General features: G+C 42.2%; 2 protein-coding genes across 4 annotated transcripts in view; one reads left to right on the forward strand and one right to left on the reverse strand.

Annotated features, from left to right (window-relative positions):
* Nucleotides 1-349: 349 nt before the first annotated feature.
* Nucleotides 350-27,796, reverse strand: CUNHXorf58 (chromosome unknown CXorf58 homolog). The gene is made up of 10 exons (XM_056131124.1): nt 27,763-27,796; nt 27,392-27,637; nt 24,661-24,787; nt 23,295-23,394; nt 20,669-20,763; nt 18,543-18,654; nt 11,343-11,474; nt 4,260-4,489; nt 1,273-1,417; nt 350-632 (listed from the first exon to the last, which is right to left on the reverse strand). The coding sequence occupies exons 1-10, from the start codon at nt 27,794-27,796 to the stop codon at nt 420-422; spliced, it is 1,434 nt and encodes a 477-aa protein (XP_055987099.1). The 3' UTR covers nt 350-419.
* APOO (apolipoprotein O) overlaps nt 27,739-27,984 on the forward strand; it is a 70,778-nt gene continuing 70,532 nt past the window's right edge. For all 3 annotated transcript variants that reach the window (XM_056131195.1, XM_056131198.1, XM_056131196.1), the window contains exon 1: nt 27,739-27,933. In XM_056131195.1, coding sequence (XP_055987170.1) covers nt 27,925-27,933 — 9 coding nt within the window. In that variant the 5' untranslated portion in view covers nt 27,739-27,924. The remainder of the gene's footprint in view (nt 27,934-27,984) is intronic.

The raw sequence follows: 27,984 nt of genomic DNA on the forward strand, positions 1-27,984 counted from the left end.
ATAAGGCTAATTTGAAAGTATCTACTTGTAATATACAGTTTAAAATTTTGTCAGTAAAGGGCTGGAGTGATAGCATAGCAGGTAGGGCATTTGCCTTGCATGCGGCCACCCCAGGTTTGATTCCCAGAATGGGAATATATGGGATATATATGGGATATATGGTCCCCCGAGCACCACCAGGAGTAAATCGTGAGTGCATGAGCCAGGAGTAACCCCTGTGCAACGCCGGGTGTGACCCAAAAAGGAAAAAAAAATTTGTCAGTAAAAATTGATTGCACCTATGTGATACAAATAGTGCTAAGAAAAAAATGACACCACACATTTTTTGGATTGAGTTGTTTTAAGAAGTTGCCTTACAGTTTTCTAGTTCTTAACATGCATGTTCATTTGCAAATAGATTAGAAAACAGTGGAGTTTTCTTATGATTGAAGATTCCTTAATCGTTTAGTGGCATTTAAAGTTTTACTACTGAGCAATTTTTCGCACCAGTCAAGTAATTCCTTTTTATCCTTTTTAAAGTCCTCACTAGTATATATGGGATCTGTTGTAATTTCATTAGTTTTCACAAGGTCAAACGATGAATCTAAAAGGATGATTTGTTTCAAACTTGGTTTCTCTCCCAGTTGTATTTTCTAGGTAGAAACATAAATAAAGGCAGAATATGAATATTTGGTATTTTTAATACTCTTTTGTATTTATATATGACTGCTTTAATATTAGCCTCATTCAAAAAATTAATGGTAGCTTTTTTAATCACAAAGAAATCTATGAAAACACGTTCATTGTAAATATCACTATCGAGTGGGAGTATACTGGGGCACAATTGAAACTTTTGATAGAGTCTGACAAAACTGACTTCCGTTTTGAGAAAAGCCCCATTTGCAATGCGCTGAATCAGCTATACAACATGTAGGTTCCCTTTCCACGTCGTGCGGATAGGGAGCCAAAACATCTGGCTGGTCTTTATCAGAATAGTTTCCCATATTGTTTATATAAGTTTGAAAATATAGATTACTGAGAGGGATGTAGTTTTTAAATTAAAAAAAGACTGTCAGGCACCCTGATTTACAATATTACATCCGAACACCATCCCCTCCACCAGATTGTCCCATCCCAACCTATCCCAGCCCCGACTTCTGAGGTGTATACTCTCCAAGTTATACACCAAAGGTGTTTCATCCGAGAGCTTGTAGATTAGGAAAATTTTACAAAGAGAAGTAGAATTAATTACGTACTGTCCCAAACAATGAATTCAGCACAAGTGAAACTTACCATACTTTTCTTTACAGGAGCCATACAAGGTTTTTTCACATTTTTAGCTTCCTTTTGCGCATGCTTAGATTTATAAACCATGTATTTAATTTCATCGGCTACTTGTTTTGCAGGCAGTTGTATAAGAGCTGTTGGTTCAGTCACCCTAAAAATGTATTAAATAAGATTTTAAAAATAGCACAAAATAGACTTAAATGTAAAGCAAGTTCCAATTTTTTTCTTTTTGGTTCACACGCGGTTATGTACAGGGGTTACTCCTGGCTCATACACTCAGGAATTACTCCTGGCGGTGCTCAGGGGACCATATGGGATGCTGGGAATTGAACCCGGGTCGGCCACGTGCAAGACAAACACCCTACCAGCTGTGCTATCACTCCAGCCCCGCAAGTTCCAAATTTTGTCCAAGTATCTTCTAGGAAATATATAATTTCCCTTAGTACTTTGGGAAATATCGCATATAAGAAATTTTTAGTCAAAGCTATCATCTCTGCTTGAGTTCACAGCATACTTCCCTATCTGCGACTTAAGAAGGGGACATTTATATATCTATATTTTACATATTTATAAATTTTGCATTGCTCGAGCGGGGCCCAGTAACGTCTCCATTGGAGACTTTGTTGTTACTGTGTCTGGCATATCGAATACTCTCGGTAGCTTGCCAGGCTCTCCGAGAGGGGCGGAGGAATTGAACTCGGGTCGGCCATGTTGGCCGCTTGTAAGGCGAACGCCCTACCCGCTGTGCTATCGCTCCAGCCCAAATTTTGCATAATAGATGACATATTAGATTTTGTTTATATTATGTTTGTATTTATACCATAATATAAACATAATATATCGTAAGTTTTAAGATGATTCTGAGGGTGATGATAAAAATGATAAAACCTGGAATCTATTTAAAATTAGTTGTCCTGTAAAATATTAAACATTTTAATACTATTACTCACATAAGTATTACATTTCATTTGACTGGACTAAACCCTTTTTAAAGTAGTACTGGGCTCAGGTACGGTTGGTACCAAGTCTACTGTCCCTTTGGTTTTACCACTGCAGGGCACATAGTTCAACTTCCAATTGCCAGAACTGACTTCACCCTGAGAGTTTTCTTTAAAAACAAGAGTTCACGTGCAGGGAAAGTGCCCAAGATTTAGTATCTCCCATCCTAAGCAACCTATTAACCAATAACTGAGGAGTGTTGGTATATAAATATCCCAGTTCCCTTTTCCTCTGCAGGATAACTGAGTAACACTGTTTTGGCTGCTTGCCCTTCCGTCTTTCACTTCCCTGTAGCACTGTAGCACTGTCCTCCCCTTGTTCATTGATTTGCTCAAGTGAGCACCAGTAACATCTCCATTGTGAGACTTGTTGTTACTGTGTTTGGCATATTGAATATGCCAGGGGAGCTTGCCAGATTCTGCCGTGCAAGCGGGATACTCTTGGTAGCTTGCCGGGCTCTCCGAGAGGGATGGAGGAATTGAACTCGGGTGAGCTGCGTGCAAGGCAAATGCCCTACCCACTGTACTATCGCTCCAGCCCCTTCATTACCCACTCTTTAAAAAAATTTTTTATTAGTGAAACAATCATTACCCACTCTTATCATCGGTTCCTAGGATCACCTACTGAATAAATATGCATACTCAAACCATTCTCTCAGGCTTTATTTCTGGGAGATCCAAAACTAAGACTACATTAAACGGTCTTTAAGAAATGTTTTTACCTCTTGAACTGATTTATAATGTGGCTACTTATTTGGTGCTTTAAGTGATGCATTCTTGGATAATCATTAGCATGAATCCATAGAGTTGGGAGCCTAAGGGTTATAGACGGTGGCAGGGAAAATTACATCATTTATTTGCCCTTGGTGGTAATAGGGCTAAGTTCTATATTCAGTGCTTATATGGATGCGTTACAGAAAATCTATTTCATGATGACAAACTGTGCCCTACACCAGACCATCTGTCTTCTGGCGAATATATAGCCTTGATCATAAAGTAAACAAGATAAATGGTATTATTGGGTCATCATCGCTCATCTGTACTATTTAAAAGCTCCGGCAGGTTTGTGACAGAGAGCTACCAATGTTTTCTATCTGTACTAAAGGAGAATTTTTCATTTCAAATATGACTTGTGAAAACAGGATACCTAGGTCCTCTTTAGTCTCGTTATCTTTCTTTCCAAGAAAGCAAGCTTCATTTGCAAATAAAATGGCTGAGGTGAGCCGAGGAAGGGAAGCAAAGGGACTCTAATTGGAGCAGTCACATTCTGTCCATGTTTCAGTTCACAATATAGTTCGTGTCGCTACCACATGCATTTCTAAAATGTGACTGAGTCACGTGCTACCGGTAAAGAAGGGAATAGTGCCACTGTAATTTATATGCAATTTCTCCTTGGCAAGGAGAGCCAGAGTAACAAGAACAGAATGATAACTTTCAGCAGAGAAGGACACCTTCAGCGGTGTAAGGCCAAGGCAACGACAGGAGCCTCTTTGGCTTTTTTTTTTTTTTATGAAACCAATTTAGGAAAACAAAACTTTTTTCCCAAAGAGGCACCCTTATGCCACAGTCGACCTTTCCTGCCCTTCCTTCTTGCTGCCTTGGGTGGTTCTTGGTTCTTGGGAGCTTGCACCCCTCATGTGTGGGTTTGACAGACAACCACACTGTCTGGGAACTCCACTCCCCTCGGCACTGACTGGCGCCCACTATCTGCTCTAATTAGAGAGTCGCCAGCATTTCCACTCCATTGTTAAGCGTTTGTTCTATTTGCTGGCCTCTAGGCATCCCGAGCTCCCTATCTGGCTGTACAAGTTAGATCTCCAGGTACCAATTGTCCTTTTTGCTAGTGTTCTGTTTGCGAAGTTGCTTAAGTTTAAGCAATCTGCCCCAATTCAATTTTCCCCATATGCCCTATTACTATCTTTGGTAAGCTATTCAGCAGAATATGAACATCTTCAGAAATGCCTCTGGTATTGTAACCTGTGTGAGCGATCTTACCTCACTTCGGTAATAATTTCTAGCTGACGCTGATGCATTTCTTCTGACAGTGGTTTCTGTACCAAAAATTTCAATTGTTTAAAGAGACGACTTGAAAGAGTTCCAGTTTCTATGAAATTAATTATGTCATATATCATCATTGACTTGGGGATGTGTTTGAGCTCTAGTCTACGCCAAGGGTTATTTTTGCCACCACGAGATGCAGGAATCTGATCTAAAAGATTGGAATACTGGATGGGAAAAAACAGTAAAAAGTACTGGTTATAGTGCCAAGCATGTTTTTGTGTTTTTCTATGTTTCTGTGCCCCCCCCAGTGGAACCCTGGGGCCTACCAGAGCTATATCTGGCAGTGCTTGGGAGGCCCTGTGGAGCTGGGGGTTGATTCTGGGGCCATGTGCATGCCTGGCATGTGCTCTAGTTTTCTGAGCTACATCCCAGCCCACTAGTATGTTTTTAGACACATCTCCCAAAGTTCCTCTTATATACAACTTCCTTAAGAAAATATTTTTTTGGAGGGGGCAGGGAGATAACACAAAAGGTTGAAGGCATGCTTTGCATGTTGGAGGCCTGGGTTTGATCCCTTGTACCACACAATTCTTCAAGCACTAAAGGGAGTGACCCCAGAGTGCTGAGTCTCAGGCAGGGCCTGAGCACCACCGGTTGTGGCCCCCAACAAACCAAACCAAAGCAAACCAAACGGCCACCTGCAGACTGGGCTGAGCAGATGTCTCAAGGGGCTGGAGTGCTTGCTTGGCACGTGGGCGCCCCAGTTGTGATCTCCAATATTTCACGGTACCCAAGTACTGCCAGAAGCAAGGTTCTCTGAGCACTGCCAGGTGTGATTTCAAAACAAAATAAAACAAAAAAAAGAGTACATTTGCACAAACCTTTTTAGAAATAAGGAGGTTATCAGTGGTGCTAAATGGCAAATTTCACCTGCTTTAATTTGGAGTCTTTGGAATAGTTTTTAACATACAATAAGATCAAACACTGGGGCATGGAGATGTGGCTTAATTGGCAGAGCATAAGCTTTGCAGGAGCAAGGCCCTGGGTTTGATCTCTGGTATTGTTTGGTACCCTAGAACCACTGATGATGGCCCCTGGGACCTGAGGAGGAAGGAATCAAAAGATCTTATAAAAGTGAACTCTAAAGATCTTATAAACATTTACTTTAGAGCTGGAGCGATAGGACAGCGGGTAGGGCGTTCGCCTTACAAGCGGCCAACATGGCCGACCCGAGTTCGATTCCTCCGCCCCTCTCGGAGAGCCCGGCAAGCTACCGAGGGTATTCGATATGCCAAACACAGTAACAACAAAGTCTCCAATGGAGACGTTACTGGGCCCGCTCGAGCAAATCGACGATCAACGGGAGGGCCTTTACCTTTTACTTTAGAGCTAAGGATAGGGCAGGAGCCAAATGCTACTAGGAAATGGACAACCAGGCAGTTAGGGTATAACTGTTCCCATCCACAAATGCCCACACTCATATACAGACCAGCATTCCTTTCCTTGTGTTATTTAGGCATGTGCTAATTTCAGTCACCACTGTTTAGCTGAATAAGCCCAGTCCTCTAACAATATGGTTCACGTTTCAGTTACTACAGTAATAAAGAGTAATTTCACAAAGTGAAAACTCAGCAGTTAGCTCTTTTGTCCATACATCATCAAATATATGACAAATGTGCATGATGATTCATGACAAATCATGCTATTTCTCTCACGTATGTCAGTGAGCAGTCGTCAGGAGAGACGTGTTATTCAGTTCACACACAGCCAAGTGCATATTTTGTGACCTCTTTGTCTCCTAGTGAAAAACCCACATAGCATTTTATAAAAAAAAATAATCAAAAAAGGGAATGGGCCAACAGAGACAGAAAAGGTGGTAAAACTGCAAGTAAAATTTGAATCAATAGAAAATGGAGTTCTAGAAGAAACAGGTGCCATCGTTCACACAGAAGGTCTCAGAGTTCAATCCCTGTCAGTGAAAAGCAAACAAAAAAGCACTGAGAGGGTGAATGTCGAGAAAGACAATATGAGGGGTCTTTGATATATTGCTCTTCCGGTGATTCAGTCTCAGTAATCTGAAAGGCCACAAGGGCATGGAGAAGATGCTCGCTCTATGCTGTCAGGTATATGAGAAGAAAAGGGAAGCACGGTGCAAACAACCCTTGAGAAACAGCTTTGAGATTCACATCCCACATGACACACCTTTATACATGTACAAGTCAAAGGATTTTAGTATATTCTGAGCCAAGGGTTTTATTCCCCAATAGGGAGCACTTCTGAGTGAGCTCAGGCTGGCTACATTGGTGAAGGCCTTGAGGCCACACTGGCAGTGCTGGGGGTGACCAAGGATGCAGCCTTGGTGCGGGAGGGGAGGGGGCTAAATGATGCCAGAGTTCAAAGCTCGAGGGCCCTGAGCATGCAAGGACTGTGCTCCCCTCTTCTGAACTATCTCCTTGGGCCCCTGCATGATCACTTTGATGGTCCTGTGAGTTGAGCACTGCTAGTGTGAGTATGTTATTTCTGGAGAGTGGAGTAGTCGAATGAATAGACAGCTCCAACTGTCAGTGCTCGGTTCTACACTAACCTTGGGTAGGTTTTTTGTTAGTGGTGTTGTTTGGGGGTCACATTTCTCAGTGTTGAGGGCTTACGCCTGGCTCTGTGCTTGGGGATAGCTCCTGGCGGGGCTCAGCTGACCTTATGGGGTGTTGGAGAGTGAAAACAGGTCCAGCTGTGTGCAAAGCAAGCGCCCAATCTGCTGTGCTATCGCCCTGGTCCCTAACTTTTTTTTTTGCATCACACCCAGCAATGCTCAGGAGCTACTCCCAGCCCAGCACTCAGGAATTACTCCTGGCAGTGCTTGGGGGACCATATGGGACGCCGAGGATCGAACCCAGGTTGGTCGTGCAAGGCAAACGCCCTACCAGCTGTACTATCACTCTGGCGCCTAGTCGCTAACTTTCTATGACAAAGACATCTGTTTCTTTTCTGGCCCATATGTGACTATGCAAAGGACTTACTCCTGGCTCTGCCCTCAAGGATCACTCCTGGTGGGGCTTGGTGGGATCGTATGTGGTGGTGGGATTAAACCCCTGGTCTGCTATGTGCCCTACCTCTTGCAGTACTCTCTTCTCCCTCTCTCTCACCTATGTTTTAAAAAAACCTCTCACTTCACCTTGTTTTAATCATCTATTAGAGTCACTTACAAATTTGAAGACTGGAGGGAACTATTTACCTATCTATCTGGCTAAAAATCACTTATATCTCAATTCTTAAGAAGAGCTAAAACCTATTTGTGTCTAGAAACTGATTCAAAAGATGACAGCAATCACCACAGTTCTCTCTTCAGAAGTGTCAAACTGAGGACACCTTTGTCTCAGACACCAATTCTTTTTTTTTTTTCGCTGTCAGCTGCCACTTTATTTATTTATTTATTTATTTATTTTTTATTAGTGAAGCACCATGAGGTACAGTTGTAGATTTACAAATCTTTGTGCCTGAGTTTCGGTCATACAATGATCAAATACCCATCGTTCCACCAGTGCCCATTTCCCCCCACCCCCCCTCCCACCCTGCCTCTGTGGCAGGGCATTCCCCTTTGTTCTCTCTCTCCTTTTGGGTGTTGTGGTCTGCAAAAGAGGCATTGAGTGGCAATCATGTTCAGTCCATAGTCTACTTTCAACATGCATTTCCCCTCCTGGGAGGATCCTCCAAACACCTTTCATTTGGTGTTCCTTTCTCTATCTGAACTGCCCTTTCCCCTAGAATATCCGGCTGGCCTCTAAGTTATGGAGTAATCCTCCTGGTGTTGATCTCAGCTATTCTTAGGTATTGATCTCATATTTTGTTGCTTTATATCCCCCAGATGAATGCAATTTTTCTATGTCTATCCCTCTCTTTCTGACTCATTTCGCTTAGCATGATACTTTCCATATTGTACCACTTGTATGTAAATTTCATGACTTCATCTTTTCTAAGAGCTACATAGTACTCCATTGTGTAGATGTACCAGAGTTTCTTTAACCAGTCATCTGTTCTTGGGCACTCAGGTTTCTTCCAGTTTCTGGCTATTGTAAAGAGTGCTGCAATGAACAAACAAGTGCAGATGTCACTTCGACTACACATTTTTGCCTCTCTGGGGTATATTCCCAGGAGTGGTATCGCTGGGTCAAATGGGAGCTCAATTTCTAATTTTTTGAGAAACGTCCATACTGTTTTCCAAAAGGGCTGAACTAGTCGACATTCCCACCAACAGTGAAGGAGTGTCCCTTTCTCGCCACATCCGCGCCAGCATCGGTTGCTTTTGTTCTTTTGAATGTGGGCCAGTCTCTGAGGTGTGAGATGGTATCTCATTGTGGTTTTGATCTGCATCTCCCTGATGATTAATGATGTAGAGCATTTTCTCATGTGCTTTTTTGCCATTTGGATTTCTTCTTTGAGAAAGTTTCTGTTCATTTCATTGCCCCATTTTTTGATGGGGTTGGATGTTTTCTTCTTGTGGAGTTCCACCAGTATTTTGTATATCCTTGTTATCAACCCCTTGTCAGATGTGTATTCGGTGAATATCCTTTCCCATTCTGTAGACTGTCTTTGTATTTTGGTCACTGTTTCTTTGGAGGTGCAGAAGCAGACACCAATTCTTGGCACAGTCACTATCTGCAAGTATGTAACCTATGTCCTCAGCAAAGACAGTTGGCATTCTGAAGCTCTACTTAATTCCTGGTTCCATTCCTAATCATCTAAGACTCAAAAAAGGAGAAGGCTCAGTGAGTACAGCACTTGTGACTTGCATGTATGAAACTCTGGATTTGAGCCTTGGCATCACCAAAAGAAAATTGGGATCTTTAAGGTACTACATTACATTAATTTCATATTTCACATGGAAGCAAGTGTGTGGGCTATATAGTTATGGCCATATGTTATTAGGAACTAAAATTTTTGGATCTCTTATTTCTTTAGACTTTGTAAAATGGGAGCTAGTGAGATATTACAGTGGGTAAGATGCTTGCCTTGCATGAGGCGGGTGCTGAATCGCACTAGTATATATGGTCCCCAGAACCCCCACTAGGAGTGACCCCCGCAAACTGCCAGAAAACAAAAACGAATTTGTAAAATGGGGATACTAGCAATACCTACCTCTTAAGGTTTTTATGAGAATAAATGGGATTGGTATTAGATCAATATTTGCTTTTATTTTTAAGATATCTAATATAAATCCCGATTCTGCATTCCATTTTCTTTTTCTTTTTTTTTTTGGGTCACATCCAGCAATGCACAGGAGTTACCTCCTGGTTTTGCAGTCAGGAATTACTCCTGGTGGTGCTCAGGGATGCTGGGAATTGAACCTGGGCCGGCTGCATGCAAGGCAAATGCCCTACTTGCTGTACTATGGCTCCAGCCCCTGCATTCCATTTTTGCCACAAACTAGAAAGCTAAATGCTGCATTGAACCCCTTTCTTTAGCTTACCTCCCCATCCAGCATCTAGACCTACTGCTCTAAGTTCCTCATCTCTCGGCTCACAACCCTAAACTGAGCTAGTTCTCCGATATTACTTGTGCTTCAGACAAGAAGGCTCCTGCTGGCCTCTAATCCATTCCCTGCCGGTCTCTAAATCATTCCAGCCTGATGGATCCCTTCTCTCTTGAGATGACCTCATTACTGGTGCCCAGACTCGAGGAAAACCGAACACCTCTCTAAGGTTGAAGGCCCACCCTGGTAAGAGTACCAGCCCTCCAGTCTGACAGCACACCACACCCTCCCTGTTCACTCTTCTCCAGTCTGCAGACCCCCTTTTAGGCCCTGGAGCATTTTTTCCTGCTATAGAGTCTTTGCCTGGGGTGTGCCACCTGCTCAGCCCCAGGCTGATGCTGTGACACATTGTTGATTGCCTGCCCATCAGACACTTCCCACTTCTCCCTTGCTTGCCGAACTCTGACGGGTTAGTCTGTTTTGTTTTGTTTTGTTTTGTTTTGTTAGGAACCTGCAACAGCTCTGGGAAGGAGACCCCAGCACATGAACCATGATGGTTTAAAGAGTGAGAAATGATCTCATTCCCTTTTGCAGTAACTGGTTTAGGGGGAATACATGGTCTAGTCCTAATCAATGAGAATGGGGCCAGGGGAGGGGAGTATGTTGGGGAGGTCTGGAAAAAGATTTTTTTTCTTCTTGAGGGCTAGGAGTTCCCCTCTTGCCTTTGCATGTAACTGTGAACGTGACAGTCATCTTCTTACCAAGTGAGGGAAGCTAAATGCATGTTAGAGAAGCCAACCCAGAATTCTGATGTCTACTAGCTAGCTCAGGGACCCCCCACAAACACACACACACACAATCCAAGTAGAAACAAGTAGGAACTTCTTATAAGGAAAATTAAATAGCTTTCACAGTTTAAGCCTCTCATAGCTGGGAATATTTTGTTCCTTCTAGCAGAGCATTTCCACATCCTCACCGGGTCAAATCCCTGTCATATGCTCTCTTAGCACCATATATTCAGATTTGATGTTTTGATTTTTTATGGAGATAAAATTCACATAATACCAAATTCATCATTTTAATGCACACAGTTCAGTGCTTTTCAGTAAATTCACACTTTATAGCTCTACTACTTTCAAAACATTTCCTGCATCCCTCCAAGGAGAGCTCACATTCCTTAGCTCTCACTCTCCAGACACAAAAAGCCACGCGTTATAAGAGTCCACTAGTAGGAAATCTCCAAAATAGGCAACTTAGAATGGCAAAAGCAGATCAGTGGTGGACAGTGCCTAGAGGGAGGGATGAAGAGTCACTGCTAATGGACGGGTAGGACCGATTCTTCTGAGGTGGCAAAAACCTTCTGAAACCAGATGGTGGTAATGTTTACACACTACTGGGAATGTCCTTAATTACAACAGGACCACACACTTTAAAATGGCTAAAATTGGGGGCAGGGGGAGGTGTACAAAAATAAAATGTTCGAACAGTGAAACTTATATAGTGTGGGCTTTGCCCCCCAGTAAAAAAATAATGTATGATTCCTTCTTCTTGGAGAATAAGGGCCAGGAAGGCTTTTGTTTATTTTCAACATCTAAGTCTAAATTCCTTACCTGCATATAATCTTTTGTGGTGACAACGTCTACTTCGTCACTTATTTCAAACTTCTGGTGAACAAGCTCATCTTCCATCATTTGACAGTAAAGCTTTTTCTCCCCCACAAGCCTGTAAGTATCAGCTATTGCCTATAAAAAGAATTGAAAGTAGACTTTTGAAATAGAGGCACAACAGAAATAATTAGGCTTGTCCTTCAAGCCAGTGTTCTCCCTCAAACACTTACCTCGCTTGCTTGTCTCTATGCTTCATTACTTTTTTCTGCTCTGGAGAAGCCTGTGTTCGCTCTTGAACATGTACTTCTCTCTTTGTCTCTCCTCACATCTTTCTAAATAAATTTCAATAAAACTATCTTGCTTCACAAAAAATGATAGCGATAATTATCAGCACATGCTTTGTATATTTTTCCTAACAAATATGGCTCCTTCTTCTAGCAGCTTGCTTGTTAAAAAAAATTCTTTGTTTTCAAGGGAAAGATTCTATAGGGAGGTTTTTTTTTATAACCACTGGACATTTGTTTCCATATCAAGATAGTTTTATAATGTAGCTAGGGGAGCAGAGTCTATAATCATAGAGACCCAGTTTTGTCTATTATCTCCCCGAAAACATTTTTCTCCTTACAATACAAAACAAATGTACGATCTCATTCATGCTGTGAATACCAAGAAAACTCATACAGTTAATAAATAGGTTGCCGTAGGAACTGCAAGGAGAGGTGCTGTGTGGCAACTTTCCTGTATGTCAGTTTAGACATCACCCCAATTGAAAACATGCTTCAGGCTGCTTACGATCTCCCTTCTCTCTTTCGAGTCTTTCTTCTCAGTAATCAAGGAGTAGCAAATAATAATAAAAACAACAACAATAATAATGATGTTGTTTTCTCTCCCAAAGTGTTGCTACCTTATACTTAAGAAACGCAACTTGGGCTGGAGTGATAGCACAGCGGGTAGGGTGTTTGCCTTGCACACGGCTGATCTGGGTTCGATTCCCAGCATCTCATATGGTGCCCCGAGCACGGCCAGGAGTAATTCCTGAGTGCATGAGCCAGGAGGAACTCCTGTGCAATGCTGGGTGTGACTCAAACATTTAATAAAAAAAGGGGATAAGAAAAGCACCTAAGAGGACAGAGAGAGAATCACAGGCACCAGAGAGGTTCAAACCCTGTTTGGCCTACTTGCGCTACCCCCTTCATGTAAACGCAGCCTCCTGCTAAGAGCTATACATAGACTGTGAGTAGAGCCGTAAGTACTCACCACCCCCCGTAAGTATGTGCTGACTCTTCTAACACATATTTATATTACGTATCTGTGCTTTTGGCCACAAAGGGTATGCTTATGTGAAAGGCAGCTGGCGTCTAGGAAAATTCAACTATTTTGATTCCAGATTCCCTTTGCTTCTGTATAGCAGAATGTGGTATTTGTGCATGTATGGGCCTCAATGCTGATATGGCCCTAAAAGAGTGGTGGAGACAGCAGCAAAACTCAGAAACATTCCTTTTGATGTAACACACAATACAACAGCAAGCTTAGTGATTTTAAATGAGTTTTCTATTACGTTTCCTATTCTAATTTGGCATTTACCTTTTGTTTGGTTTTTGGGCCATACCTGGTTCTGCTCTGGGCTTACTCCTGGATCTGCACTCAGGCATCATTCCTGGCAGGCTCTGGGGACCATATGGGATGCCAGGGATCAAATCCAGGTCGGATGTGTGCTAAGCAAGCACCTTACCTGGAGTACTATCGCCCTGGCCTTGGCATATCCCATTTCATTTATTTTTTATTCTAAGCTTAGAACATACACATATGGAAAAGAAATGAAAATATTCAAATGGTTGTAGTTCTATTCCAAATGCACTAAATTGAAGGAAAAAAATACGATGGCACCTTCCTTTAGGCAGATCATTTTTGTTGCCATTTCATTAGTTGCTTTATACATCTAATGTAAAGGCACTATGTGCCAATAGTGCCTTCTTGCAATTAGTTCCCTGGGGGTTCTAATTAACCATCCTGATTCCCCATCCTGATTCTAAAAGTGAAGGCTGCTAGCTGTACACTAAGCGGGTCTGAAAAACCATCTAAGTTCTGGCTTGAGCACTTCTTTAGATGTGACATTTTACTTTAGCTCAAGTTACTCAGAGGATGTATTTACTGTCAGTTCCTACCTACTCTAGTCCACTCAGCCGCTGCCATCAACCTCTCCAAGTCCCAGTTTCCTTATTTGTGCAGTGCCTCAGCTGTGTGGCTCAGCTGTGTGAGGCCCGTTCCAGTCCCGAGGCCAAAAAAAACGCCAAGCCTGGCAGCACAGGGCAGGCTTGCTGCCCACTTGTGACAAGAATTTGAAAAAAAGTTTGCCCTCCAATAGCCAAGATGTTCTTTCTCAGAGTAAGGCTGGATAAGGGGAAGGATGGGAATGAAGAACTGGGTCCAGGAGAAAGGGACGGGGCAGGGTTGTGGGCTCCAGAGGCAGGTTCCATTCCTAGTGGGTGACTTGATGGGTCAGAGGGGGCATGTCTCAACTGAATAACTCCACTGAGACCCCATAGCCCAGTGGCTATATGCCAGACACCTACTTGGGCTTATCCAACTGCTCTGATAAGCCACTAGCCTGTCTGGCCGGGAATTCTTATTCATGAAGGTAGGAAGGGCTAGCACCCCCATGGTGGAGGTAGTTTGGTGGTTTGGAGCAGTTTGATCATGTACAGCCTCAAAACTCAAAATGATCAAAACTGGTTTCAACTTTGAAATGTGCATAGTACGTGGAAACACAAGAAGTGTTCAAGTGTCAGTTCTTCCCCCTGACAAGCCTCTCCAAGTTCCAGTCTCTTCACAGGCAAATCGAGAACAGCACATACCTTCCCAGAGCCACTGAAGGAACACTTAAGGCACAGTGGATAAAAAAATTTTTTTTTCTCCAGTGAGGAGTCTTGGTCAACTGGGCCAGCAGTTCAATGGAAGGGCCTGAGGATGAGCTCTGGCCCTGGGGTTCCAGGTTTACATGGGACAGTGCTTGATGTCCCCAAGGGTGGCACCCAATGATGCTTGGGGGAGCCATATGATGCCAGGGATCGGGACTGGAGCAATAGCACAGCAGGTAGGGTGTTTGCCTTGCACGCAGCCTACCCTGGTTCGATTCCCAGCACCCCATATAGTTCCCCGAGTACCGCCAGGAGTAATTCCTGAACGTAAGGCCAGGAGTAACCCCTGAGCATCACCGGGTGTAACCCAAAAGGCAAAAAAAAATGATGCCAGGAATTAGTCACTGTGCTATCTCCTAGCCATCTTGTGGCCCAAGAGATGGCGTTAAGCAGCATTCTTGACTCAGGAATGATTCAGCACGGTTAAGGCCCTGGATGTTGATGGGTATGGATGGCAGACACTTTCCTAACTATAAGGCTTCATGCAAGTTAATTTTTCCTTTTTAAAAAACTGCTTTGTTTTGGGGGAACAATTGGTAATACTCAGGGGTTACTCCTGACTTGTACTCAAGAATTACTCCTGGTGATGTTCAGGAGACAATGTGGGATGCCGGCGACCAAATATAGGTCAGCAGTGTGTAAGACAAGTGCCCTGTTCCCTGTACTATTGCTCTCGCCCAAGTTAGTCATTTTCAAATGAAGTCAACATGGAATCTACATTCTAGAATTTAGGAGCATTAAATGATAATGCACATAAAATATTTAAATAGTATCATACTTGATAGTGCTCAATAATGTTTCTCCTTTCTACAAAAATGCCAAGCCCTCAAAAAGACTGGCATCTGGTACCAGAGCGATAGTACAGAAGGTTAGGTGCTTGCCTTGCTCATGGATGACCAGGGTTTGATCCCCAGAATCCCGTATGTTCCCCTGAGCACTGCCAGGAGTGACTCCTGAGTGCAGAGCCAAAAGTAACTTCGAGCATCACTGGGGGTGACCCAAGAGCACAAAAAAAGAAAAGAAAAAAAAAGGCAGTGATCTTCAGTTTAAAGTAACTATTGAGGGGCTTGTGATATAACTATGAGGCAGAATGCATACTTTCAATGTATGAATGAGGCTGTGGATTTGATCCCTCCAAACCACTGAAAAAATGAAATAATGTATGTTTGATGTTGATTTTTATTTATTCGATTTGGGGTACATGCCTGATAGTGCTCATGGGTTATTCCTGACTTCTGTGCTTGGGGGACCCTGTTGTACCCAGGGTTAAATGGGGGTCTGTGCCATGTAAGGCAAATGCATTAATCCCTGCCCTGTATCTCCAGCCCTAATATTGATACTTGTTAACTGTCAATTACCCAGTGGTATTCCAGGCCCAGTTGGTGGGGATATGGACTTTAGGACAGTGACTGTCAAACAGTACCATGCACAGGGTCACTTAGGGGTCGTCAAATTTCAGTATGAGTCTGCATTTATAATATGTTCTTATGATGCCAGTCATGAGGGTCTGTAGATGATGCTTTGAGTAGCAAGGGTTTAGAATATTCTAAATATAGTTGTTGGAATAACTACAATAGCAACCTTTGGTAAATAGGCATCACTCTGAAAATAGATCATCGAAGGAGATAAGTGAAACAAGATCTGTGTTTTATACACATGACTATCCAATTGTTCTAGCACCATTTGAAAGACTTGGCATCTTACTGAAGTGCAGGTCTATTTTTGAATTCTCTATTCTATCCCATGGATCTGCATCTCTATCAATCACTGCACTGTTGAGATTATTGCAGCTTTGTAAGTCATGAAATCAGATGGTGCAAAACCTTCAAACTTTGTTCTTCTGCTCCAGTGTTCTTTAGGCTGCTCTATATCCTTGTATTGGTTTTGCTTCATGTGCACGTGTATATTATGGGTATATATGTGTATGTGTGTGTGAATACATGAGGAATGCCAATGAAAAATCAAAGGAAATGAAATGGAAGAATGAAGGAAAAGATGGGACAATAAAAATCTGTAAAACATTTCTCCTTTATAAGTGAGCTTAGATTAAACACTGGAATGGACCAAAACTGACTTGTTGCTTTCATCTAAAGAAATAAGCAAACTTATGAAAGTTGAAACTATGGGGCCAGAGAGCTAGCACAGTGGGTATCGCTTGTACGCGGCTGACCCAAGGTTCAATCCCTGGAATCCCATATGGTCCCTGAACCCACCAGGACTGGTTCCTGAGGTACAGAAACAGGAGTAACCCCTGTGTACTGCTGGGTGTAACCCCAAAACAAAAAACAAAAAGTTGGATCCATCTTATATACAGTTTCTACAAAGAGCAAAGAAGTTGAGTAAACTTACAGTGAGAAAAATTCATTTCTATGGGTATTCTACAAACATGAATCCAATCGTTACCAGAGTTTGTTTGAAGCTGAACTAAGAGCAAAAAAGGAACTCTAAGTTATTCTCTTTAAGCTGGGCATGTTCTTATAATTAAAAAAAAAACCATAAGAGAGGGGCCGGAGCAATAGTACAGCAGGAGCCAGGAGTAATTCCTGAGCATCGCGGGTGTGACCAAAAAGCAACAACAAAACAAAACAAAACAAACAATCCCCCCAAAACCATGAGAGGCTGGAGAGCTACATAATGCTTTTTTTTAATTAAAAAATTGTTTTCTGCCACAGCTAGCAGTGCTCAGGGCTTACTCCTTACCCACTGTACTCTCCTTGGTGCCTGTGTGGCCTCTGATGATGTATTTAGTGAGTCTTACTTCCCATGTGAACAATTTCTAGAAGGCTACTAGAAAATAACTTTTAAGCTGTGGTTCACCAAAGGCCAAAGAATGTATACATTTGCTCAATTGTAATCATGTAGAAGGGTCAAAGGAGTGAAACCCATGGTGTAGACCCTTGTAATGGACATGGCCAGGCTGCTGCAGCATCTGGGAGCTCGTAGAAATGCAAAATCTTAGGCACCACGTCAGATCTACTGAACCAGAAATTCCATTTAAACAAGATCCTCAGGTAATTTCCTAGGCTGTAGACAGAATTCTGGAGAACAGCCATGAGACTTACAAGCATGAGAACTGAAGCAATAGTTATTTTTAAAATATTTTAGACCCAGGACCCAGGACAATAGTATAGAAGGTAGGACGTTTGCCTTGTATGTGGTTGAGCAATCCGGGCTCATTCCCTGACACCCCATATGGTCCCCTGAGCCTGCCAGGAGTGATTCCTAAACACAGAATCAGCAGTAAGCCCTGAGCCCTGCCAGGTGTGGCCCCAAAACGCACAAAAAATGTTTTAGGCCAAGAATGTAGTTCAATCAAATTTTATTTATTTATTTATTTGCATTTTTGGGTTACACCCAGTGATGCTCAGGGGTTTACTCCTGGCTCTGCGCTCAGGTATCATTACTGGGGGTACTTGGGGGACCTTTTGGGATGCCAGAGATTGAACCTGGGTCAGCCATATGCAAACAAACACCCTACCCACTGTACGATCTTCAGACCCCTCAAATTTCATTTTTTTAAAAATTTATTTATTTATTTATTTTTCTTTTTGATTAGTGAAAAACCATGAGGTACAGTTATAGGCTTACAAATTTTGTGCTTGGGTTTCAGTTATACAATGATCAAGTGCCCCTGTCAAATTTCATTTTTTAAAGTTCATTTTGAATAGCCCAGCACATTAAAAAATATGCTAACAGAATCAAAGAAATAATGACAAAATGTCATTAAAATAAATGATATTAACTAGTGCTACCTCAAGAAAATGTATTTAGAACAACTAAGAACAAAACAAAAACGTAAATAAACTTTCCTCACTTTCTATATAATTTTCAAATCCTGATCAATAGGCCATTTATTAACAGACCAAACTTTTAATATGAAGAAAGCGGATGGTATTTCCAAGAGCAGGGCTGGAGAGTCTTTCTCTGCCCTGGACCACTTGGACATTTATAACATGATTTGTGGGCCGTGACATCAGGCAGACAGCTGTGGGCAGCCAAAGAGCAGTAGACACATCTGTCCTGTCATGCCCTGGGGCCAGACCAAAGGATGTCACTGCTGTGGTTCCCACACCTGTTCTAGGACCGTGGATACGTGATTTGTCTCAAATATTTGTTATCTGATAAACGAAAATACTTTGAAACATGATACTTAAAGGAAGTACTATCTGCCTGCAGGGCTGTTTAGTAGTGAAATACTGTAGTCCATATACTTTGTACACATTTCAGATATTACGTGGATGTCAAGAAGCTCAAGTAACATAAAATGCACATCATTAAATATCACCTTAATTGACGACTTCAGTATATTTCTTCCACAAAAATACTTGTAACCATGGCCATCACTATGCAGAAAAATTTTAAATACGATGTAAGGTGGAAATGTTTCACCACTGAATCTAAAATAAAGGACAAGAATTAGTCTTTTGGCATCAAGTTTTAGGTTCAGGTCTAGGCTTAATTCTCCCCTATCCTTGAAAAGTCACCTTTTTCTACAAGCAGGGCAAAGGCTACATAAGAGCATTGAAAGCACCGGCATTGAAATGGGTCGGAGAGAAGGAAAGAGCCCCAGGTCTGAGCTCCCAGTGATTCCCATACATGTATCAGAATGGATAGACTATGGGAGATAAGAGCTGCTTTCAAGGCCGAACTGTTCTTCAGTTTCTTTTTTAAAACATGAAAACAAATATATTTTCTGTTTTTACTGAGGCAAGAGTGGACTGGAGTGATAGCACAGCAGGTAGTGTGTTTGCCTTGCACAAGGCCAACCCGGGTTCAATTCCTCCATCCCTCTCGGAGAGCCTGGGAAGCTACTGAGTATCCCGTCTGCACGACAGAGCCTGGCAAGCTCCCCATGGCATATATGCCAAAAACAGTAACAACAAGTCTCACAGTGGAGATGTTACTGGTGCCAGCTTGAGCAAATCGACGAACAACAGGACAGTGCTACAGTGCTACTGAGGCAGGACAGTTTACAACTTTGTGATTATTGATGATTTAGGTATTCACTGTAAGATAACATTGGTTTGTCCTTTCTCCCTTGCCACAGGGAGCATAGGTTTATCGGGCTATACTCATCACAGTGCTCCTGAGTCACTCCCATTCCTATGTGTTTATCTGTAAACTCTGTGCTCTCCTCCCCAACCAATTAATCACCTTGTTCCCCTAATCATATTCTGTTAGCCTGTAAGATCAGATCCTTCTAAAGACACTGAACTTGTATGTTAAATATTGCTTTTCCCCATCTTTTGCATAGTTTACTTTAAAGCAATGTCCTTTCTGTATGGACACAGGAAGACAGTTAATATTATGCTTTTGTAACTTGGTAGTTGATTGACTATGAATAATATTTACTATTGGGCATCTGCTTTCTCGACTCAGTTGCCCTTAGTTCCTAGCACTCCAAAAGCAGAGACCCTAGGAGAGACTGAATGTACCCAGGGCAAGCTGTGAGCTACACTGGTATCAAAATGGGCCAGGCCAAGCACCATAATACTTAACTATAAGTTAAGAGCATGGTCATGGACAAATGCTGTCATGATCCAAAAGTAACAACGAGGCTAGGACACTTTTGGGGTTAGGAAAACTAACCTGGCCTGAGGACTACGGTCTGGAATATATAGTGAGATGTCCTCAGGAAGAACCAAACCTTAAGTTTATACCTCTTACTGTGCTCATACAGAATGACATTGCTAGAAACATTAGAAGTAGATTTACTACAACTATTTAAGTGGATTACTAGCTGAGGAAAGAAGAAAGCGACACACTCTTGTTGGGATCCCACCCTTGAGCGGATCTCCTAGTAATCCAGAGTCATCTCTTTAGATGAGATTTTATTCTTGAATTAATGTCCTTGAGGAGTGGAAGCAGAAAGAGTGGGAAGCAGGAAGGAGAATGAAGGGGGCTCTAGATAGAGAGCAGAAGGGGAATGGAGAATGAAATAAACTACAATTGATACCAAGTAGCCTGGCCCTCGTTACTTCCTTCCCTCGTTTCTTCCTTCGCCTACCTATCACCATCGGCTTCCCCGGGGTGGGGGAAGCGGCCAGAGACCACCCAACGCAGGCAGCAAGAGAGATAGAGCACTGCTGCCCTTTTGAAAACACACAATGTACCACACCCACCACCAAAGGACCAATATCCCTCCACTACCACCCCCAGGTCCCCTTGACGGGCCCCCCCTCATCTACCCTCATGCTCAGCTTGGTAAACTCAGTTCTACTGGCAGAGTCTAAGGGTTTCATTTTATTATGCCTCAGTTTTTTTTCACACAATGTCAACAAGAACAAGATATTATTTTGTTACTATGTTCTGAGAAATTATGAGAACTTTAGAAAATTAAGTTATGACTTCTTTATATGAACTTCATATGAACAAGTTCTTCTTGAAATGAATCAAAATTAGACATATTACCTGAATTTAACTTTATGCTTCATGGTAGGATCTTTTATAAGTTCAGCTTCTGAGGGGCTTGCATTGTGGAGTATTTCAGAAGTCACATACTGTTCCTGAAGTAGATGATGGAACTATAAATGGAAAGTAGTGCCCTGCCCAGGTGTAATTTACTGAAAATAACAGAGGCAATGAGGTAAATTGAACTTAACACGGGACTTGGAGTTCTAGTCTTGGCTTTTCTGCTTACCTTGTCTGTAGTCTTCAGCTGGTTATTTCATCCTTTTGAGCTCAAAGTGTGTGAATCTCTCTCTGAAGTGCTAAGCACGGTTATTTTTACAACAGATTGTTATTACGTGTTAACTCATCTATGTCTCCTACCAGAGTTACAAGCTTCATGAAGATAGGGGGCAGTGTCTTTCTTCTTTAGCACTGTATTCCTAGTATCTAGTAGAGTGTCTGGGATATAGCAGGTGCTACCAAAAAGTGATGCTGAAGCTGCAACCACTGGAACTTTGTAATGGGCCTGTCAAGTTCACAGGTAGGGGGTGGGATGGGGGCTGGAGGGGTAGGCATGGTATATAGTGGAGGGAAGTTGACACTGGTGGTGGAATTGGTGTTAAAATATTATATGCCTAAAACTCAACTATTATCAACTTTGTAAATTACAGTTCTTTAAGTAAATTGAAATAATTGAAAAAACCCTCACCCAAAAAAACCCCACATGTTGAAGTTGAATGAATCACTGTAAAATTAAAGTACTATCTCTTAATTGTCTTTTACATATGACATACTCCCTTATGTGCCATATACACACAACCTCATTAAGTCTTTATAAATCAGCATTATCATTTATTATTATTATTATTATTATTATTACCCTTTTAAAACTACGCAGCTGAGGCTCGGGAGTGTCTGTAATGTATCCAAAAGCATACAAGTAGTACATCGGGAAGCCTAGATTGAAACTTGGATCTGTTTCTTTAAAGCCCCCACCCTTTCCTGAGTTCCTTCCCAACTTTCGTTCCTATAACAATCATATAAAATGTGTGCCAGAGTAACAGTACAGAGGGTAGGGTACTTGTCTAGCATATGGCCAACTCGGGTTTGATCCCTGGAACCCCATATGGTCCTCCAAACCCACCACGAGTGATCTCTGAGCGCAGATCTAGGAATAATCCTTGAGCACCACCAGGTTTGGCCCCCCAAACAAAAAGAGAAAAAGTATACACTAGGACTTTTAAATAAGAGGCCAGGGAGATGGCTCAAAGGACAGGAATGCATGTATGGCAGGCATGAGGCCCTGAGTTTGATTGCTGGCAAGCTTCATTGGGGGGACCCCCCCACCAAGAAAAAATGGTAAAGAATTACTAATGTAAACTAGTAGTAACTTGTAGCATTAAGACAGAAGATAAAAAAACAGGATTTCCTTCTTTCTGTCTAAACTAGAAAAAACCTAAGTTAGAAAAAAATACTAACATTATGACAATTAAATACAAGTTTCATATGTGAAGACAATAGAACAATGAGAACTCACAAGTTTACTGGGTGGATTTTCTGCTTTTACTAATACCAGCAATGTATGTAAGGGTCAAACAGTAAAGAAGTATACACATTACTCAGATTTTATTATAATTTTCTAGAACTACTAAAATTCCCTTAAGGGAACTATTATGAATTAAAGTACTGTAAACATGGGTGACTTACTAGGTAAATTTTGCATTTTATGAAGAAAGGTTTAATACTCTGCTGAAGTACCAGATTTGTTACTTTGGGTAATGGGGAGCAGGCATCTTTTGTTTTTTACTCAAATGGGGCCATAATATTCATAACATGGGCCCCTTTTCCGTTAATGAGATCTTAGCTTCTGCTGCTGAATCATATTAATGACTACAAGGTGTAATGCTATGAAAATACCACGCTAATTTAGTCAGCAGTCTACCTACTGGACATTACGGAGTTTACTTTTATTGCTGTTACAAATGATGCCAGGAGGAAATTGTACATATACTGTAGAATGATTGCTAGAAGTGAAATTGCTGGGTATAGGTAAGGGCACTTTCAGTTCAGATTTTTCTGGGCCATTCTTGGGGCTCTAAGAGAAATTCTTTCCAGCAGTAGGAGGATCAAACAATGCCAGACTGAAAGACTGAAGCCAGGGACTCTTCTTTCACTTGAGCTACATCTCTGGTCCTAGTTTAGAGATTTTTTTATTGATAGAAGATCAATATTTCTATTTTATATTCTCAAATAGGAAGTTTGATTGAAAAATTATATTGGCTTCAGAAAAAAATAGAGCTACCCATGGGCCAGAGAGACAGTGCAGCGGGAGAGCCATTGCTTTGCACACTGCTGACCTGAGTTTGAATCCCTGCATGGCATATGGTCCTCCACACACCAATAGAAGTTATCCCTGAGTAAGCCTTGAGCACTGCTGGGTTTGGCTCACTGCTTCCCCCCCCATATTAAAAATCAATCCAGAAATAATCATTTAGGGATAACACAAGAAGCTATCCCAGAACCTCATACACTATTATTACATTCAAACAGTAGTGATTAGAATCAGTTATATAGCCTGTATCACACTTATAGAGCTTTAGCTTGATAAAAATTAAATGTCAAAGCAAACATAAAGCAAAATACATACCACTGCACAAATTGTGTGTCTTAGAAGTCGAAATATCACTCTATTTGTGTAACCAAGCCAAGCTCTCTGTATTATTTTTACTTTTTCTTCTTTGTAAGATCTGAGAGGGAAAAAAGAGGTACAGATTTGCAAAGTAGTTTTAATTTTCCTAAAATACTGAGGAACTCTGAACTTGTGCTTCCTCTTCCTGTATGTCCCAACCCTCTCCCCAAGAATGACTGAATAAGGTACATTTGGATGTAGTAACTGGAACTGGTCATTTGCAGAATCTAGTCAGAATGAGGATTTGAATACTTGAGACTATTTCCTTGGGCTAAAAGGAATCTTCATAATCTTTATAATTAAAATAAAAAATCATAATTTATATGTTATGAATAAAAAGTGAGAGAAGACAAATTTGCTTTCTAAAAACACCCATGACCCGAAACAATTCTGTTATAGTTAAAAACACTGTACAACTAGTTTAAGTGCTCTGAAAATAGAATGTGGGATAGTTGAAGCAACAATAGGCCTAATGATCTGGGAGGGGAGAACCATGGTCCTCAAAAAAAACTCCCTTCTTGGATCTTTGCCTCTGAACTGGGCTCATCCAGGTCAGGTCTGAGAATCGTGCTCCTTATAACTTTTGGTCATGTCTCAGCACTGGCAGACTGTGGGATCTGCCTCTCCAAGACCACCCATTATTGCCCCTTCACAGGGTTACATGCAAAGAAAGCTACTTCTACATAATGTCACTGCTGATTTGCAAACTGAAGACTGTAAGAAGCAGAGTAGAAAAGGCCTGAAGTATTGAAACAAACTTTTGAATCCTAGCAAATGCTATTTATTGACCCTTCAATCTTCTACAAATCACTTACTGTCTTCCAGTTGCCACCTCCTTGATTTTGGATGGGAATAAGACCATTTCCAAAGTTGTTTCAGGAGAGATGTGTGGCAATCACTGTCACTGTCTTCCCATTGTTCATCGATTTTCTCGAGCGGGCACCAGCAACGTCTCCATTGTGAGACCTGTTGTTACTGTTTTTTGCATATACGCCATGGGGAGCTTGCCAGGCTTTGCTGTGTGGGAGAAATACTCTCAGTAGCTTGCTGGGCTCTCCGAGAGGGGTGGAGGAATCGAACCCAGGTTGGCCGCATGCAAGGCAAATGCCCTACCCGCTATGCTATCGCTCTGGCCCATGTGTGGCAATAGGCTTTGTAAATGATGAGATCCTATCATTATAGTAATTATTAATCGATTCAAAAGTAATTTTAACACACACAAATCCTCTAATTCACAAAATAAGTGTTTTATGTCTGCTGTGTCAATACCAAATGGAAACTCTCCAGGTGTGGAAAATGATACAAAGTGAAAGATAGTACTGACCTGAGCTCAGGAAATGGGTCTGAAAGATAGTCTAATCTGAAGTCTTTAGTGAGTGGAACAGGTGATTTTGTGACAACAAGAGGAGGGTTCTTGAGGTAAATATTCATTTTCTGAATTTTGACATACTCTGAAAGTATAATAAATAAGCATTTGAGGTATAATTTGTATTATTACAGTTTGCATAAAACTCAACAGTCATATGATGATGCTAGATCTAGCACCTGTTCAAAATGAAGGCATAACTGATCTCTCTTTTCTTTTGACTTTTTGGGTCACACCTAGCAATGCTCAGGGGTTACTGGCTCTGCACTCAGGAATCACTCTCCTGGCGGTATCAGGGGACCATATGGGATGCCGGGGATTGAACCTGGGTTGGATGCATGCAAGGCAAACTCTCTACCCGCTGTCTATTGCTCCAGCCCTGTAATTGATCTCTTAACGTTGCTCACAGTTTACATTTTTTTTTGGGGGGGGGGAAGGGGACATTCCCAGAGGTGCTTAATCTTACTCCTAGCTCTGTGCTGAGGGCTCCCTCCTGGTCACTTGGGGGAATATATGTGGTGCTATAAATTGAACAAAAGCAAAGCAAATGCCATAATCGCTGTACTATCTTTCCAGCCTGGTTTATATTTTTTTGTGCTCTAAAACTACTAGGAAGTATAGAAGGAAAACAAGTGAATCTATCATAGCTTTTAAAATAATCTCCCTGCCTCCAGTTTTTCGTCTTCCTATCATCATGCACACGACAGTGGAATTAACTTTCTTCTATAAGAATGACCCAGCTGGGGATGTGTCTCTCTGGTAGTACCTGCCTTAATGTGTGAGGCTGTGGGTTAGATCCCTGGTACTGCAGAATGATCTAGAATAGTGTTTCTCAAAGTGGGTGATTCTTCCCGTTTGGGATGTTAGAATGATCCAGTGCAGACAGTACTAGCTATGGATGCAATTGGGGGTCACTTTTCTTGGGGTGTTAAGTGACTTTTTTTCCTGGAAATGGGGAGTTAAGCCAAACAAATTAGGGAGCCTCTGATTTAGAGACTCCTAAATCAAACCTTATCAGTCATCAGTTGAATATCTTTTAGGAACAACTCAGCTTCCCCAAGCTGAAGTTCAGACTCTAAACCATAACCACAATACTCTAAACCCTCTAAACCAAAACTAAGCTAATAACAAGATACAAAACAGAATGAAACTAGATTGTGAAAGACTTCCATACAATTCTTAATTATAATTGACCACTATAGCAATCATGGGCTGGAGCGATAGCATAGAGGTAGGGCGTTTGCCTTGCGCGCAGCCAGCCTGGCTGAGCCGGGTTCCATTCCTCTGCCCCTCTTGGAGAGCCCGGCAAGCTACCGAGAGTATCTTGCCCTCACGGCAAAGCCTGGCAAGCTACCTGTGATGTATTCAATATGCCAAACACAGTAACTACAAGTCTCAAAATGCAGATGTTACTGGGCCCGCTTGAGCAAATCGATGAACAATGGGAGGACAGTGACAGTGACAGCAATCATACCTCTTTAATTGTCATAACTCCCATCAGCAAATTTCCAGTACCATCCCACCACTAAAAAGACATTGTACTCATCCCTCTTACACCTCTATAAACCATAAGTGTTCACCAACTTTAGGATTTAAAGTTGTGTTTAAATTCTAAAGTTTTGTGTTTCTTGGTATTCTCTTGGTAATCAAAGTACCAACTTTCATCAACATTCCTCTCTATATTTTGAGAGAACAAGAACTTTTTGCCAAAATCAGTTGTTTACAACTCTGTGCTCAATTCATATCCTTTCCGTTTCCTTGAATCCTCTACCACCTGCAAATCAATTCATCTTTCAAGACCCATCTTATTGGTGATATTCTCTTAAGTTTTACACCTTATTTTACCATTGGGGTCTTTTATATCGTGCAAGGCTCCATAACACTGTTTATATCCCATAACACTGTATACACCCTCACTTTTCTGTGACTTGCTAAAGGTCTCAACCACCACACTTACAAAGTCTTGCTTTAACACATCTGACAACATCCAACCAAAGCCCAAATCTTATAAATCTTTCTAACACCTTAACCTCTGAAACGCCCCACTGTTGCCAAAAGTGTGTTTTCCTAGAAACAAATCATTTAACTACAGATGAGTTCCTCGGGGTCTTCGGATAGAGCACTGTGACATGAGAGGACCAAATCCCTGGAGTCTACTGAATACCCACCTGAATGGGGTCTATATGTCTTTAAGTTGGGACATAAGGTACAGAACCACTAGCACTCGCCCCTTCCCCCATTATAAGGCAGTTTAACAATTGTTTCAAGGCCTTAAAGGTGGACGATTTGGTATTGGACCCTGACCTCCCACTTTCTCTTATATGTGGCTTTGTCCAAATTACTTTTCTGTGCCTCTTTAACTTTTCTCTTTTCATAAGATCTGATATAATAATGTGTACAGCTATTTGGCTGTTGGAAAGACAGGGTCAGAGTGGGTTACATATGAAAGGCTGCATTTGAGCTTGCTGTTCTCGTTCGTAAGATCATTGACATTTCTATTTATTTTTATTAGTATAGGAACAAGCATTGTAGTCCCTGGGAAGGGGATTCATTTAGGTGGTCTAAAGAGGCTTTTTAAAAAGAAACGTCAGGACCTTTCGAAAGTAAAGGGCGTGAAAAGTTTAGCTGTAAACCTCAGAAACTAGATCGTAGCCCACAGAATTTAAAAAAAACCACACAAAGCAAAAACCTGAAATTTTTCTAAGAGGAATATCCGGCTTCAATCGGCTACTTCCGGTATCGGTGTTCCGAACATACTGATTGGTCGACAAGCGCCCCCGCGTGGCAGGGGTGTCGCCTCGGATGCCTCGTCCTTGGTTTTGCCCAACGGCTCCCGGGACGTTGGCCGCCTGGTGGTGAGCGCCGCGGCGCCCGTGGCGCCGGGTACCTCCCTTCGCATCCAGCGTAGCAGCTCCGGGAGTTGCCGCCTCCCGGGCTCTTAGCAACCACCGGCACGGGGGGGCGGAGCCTCGCGGGGGGCGGAGCCTACGTTTGTTCACCGCGCGCGCAGCGCGACGCGCATCTTTGCGACGTCGCCGGTTCTCTCCCGAGCGTTCTAACCTAGTCGTCGCGGGATCGTAGCGGCTTTACACATCGCCGCCCACGCCGCGGTTCGCGAGCGGTCGGAAGAATCAGGGCCCTTGCGGGCTGCCGTAGCCGCTTCTCTCTAGTGGGCGGGGCCAAGGCCGGGGTGACCCTGCCGGAGCCGCCGCTGCCAGAGACATGTTCAAGGTGAGAGCGTGGAGCCGGGTCACAGCTGTCACCACCCCTTCCCGGCCTCCC

This window comes from Sorex fumeus, unplaced genomic scaffold (genome assembly GCF_029834395.1).
Source record: "Sorex fumeus unplaced genomic scaffold, SorFum_2.1 ptg000086l, whole genome shotgun sequence".
In the NCBI taxonomy this organism is placed as follows: domain Eukaryota; kingdom Metazoa; phylum Chordata; class Mammalia; order Eulipotyphla; family Soricidae; genus Sorex; species Sorex fumeus.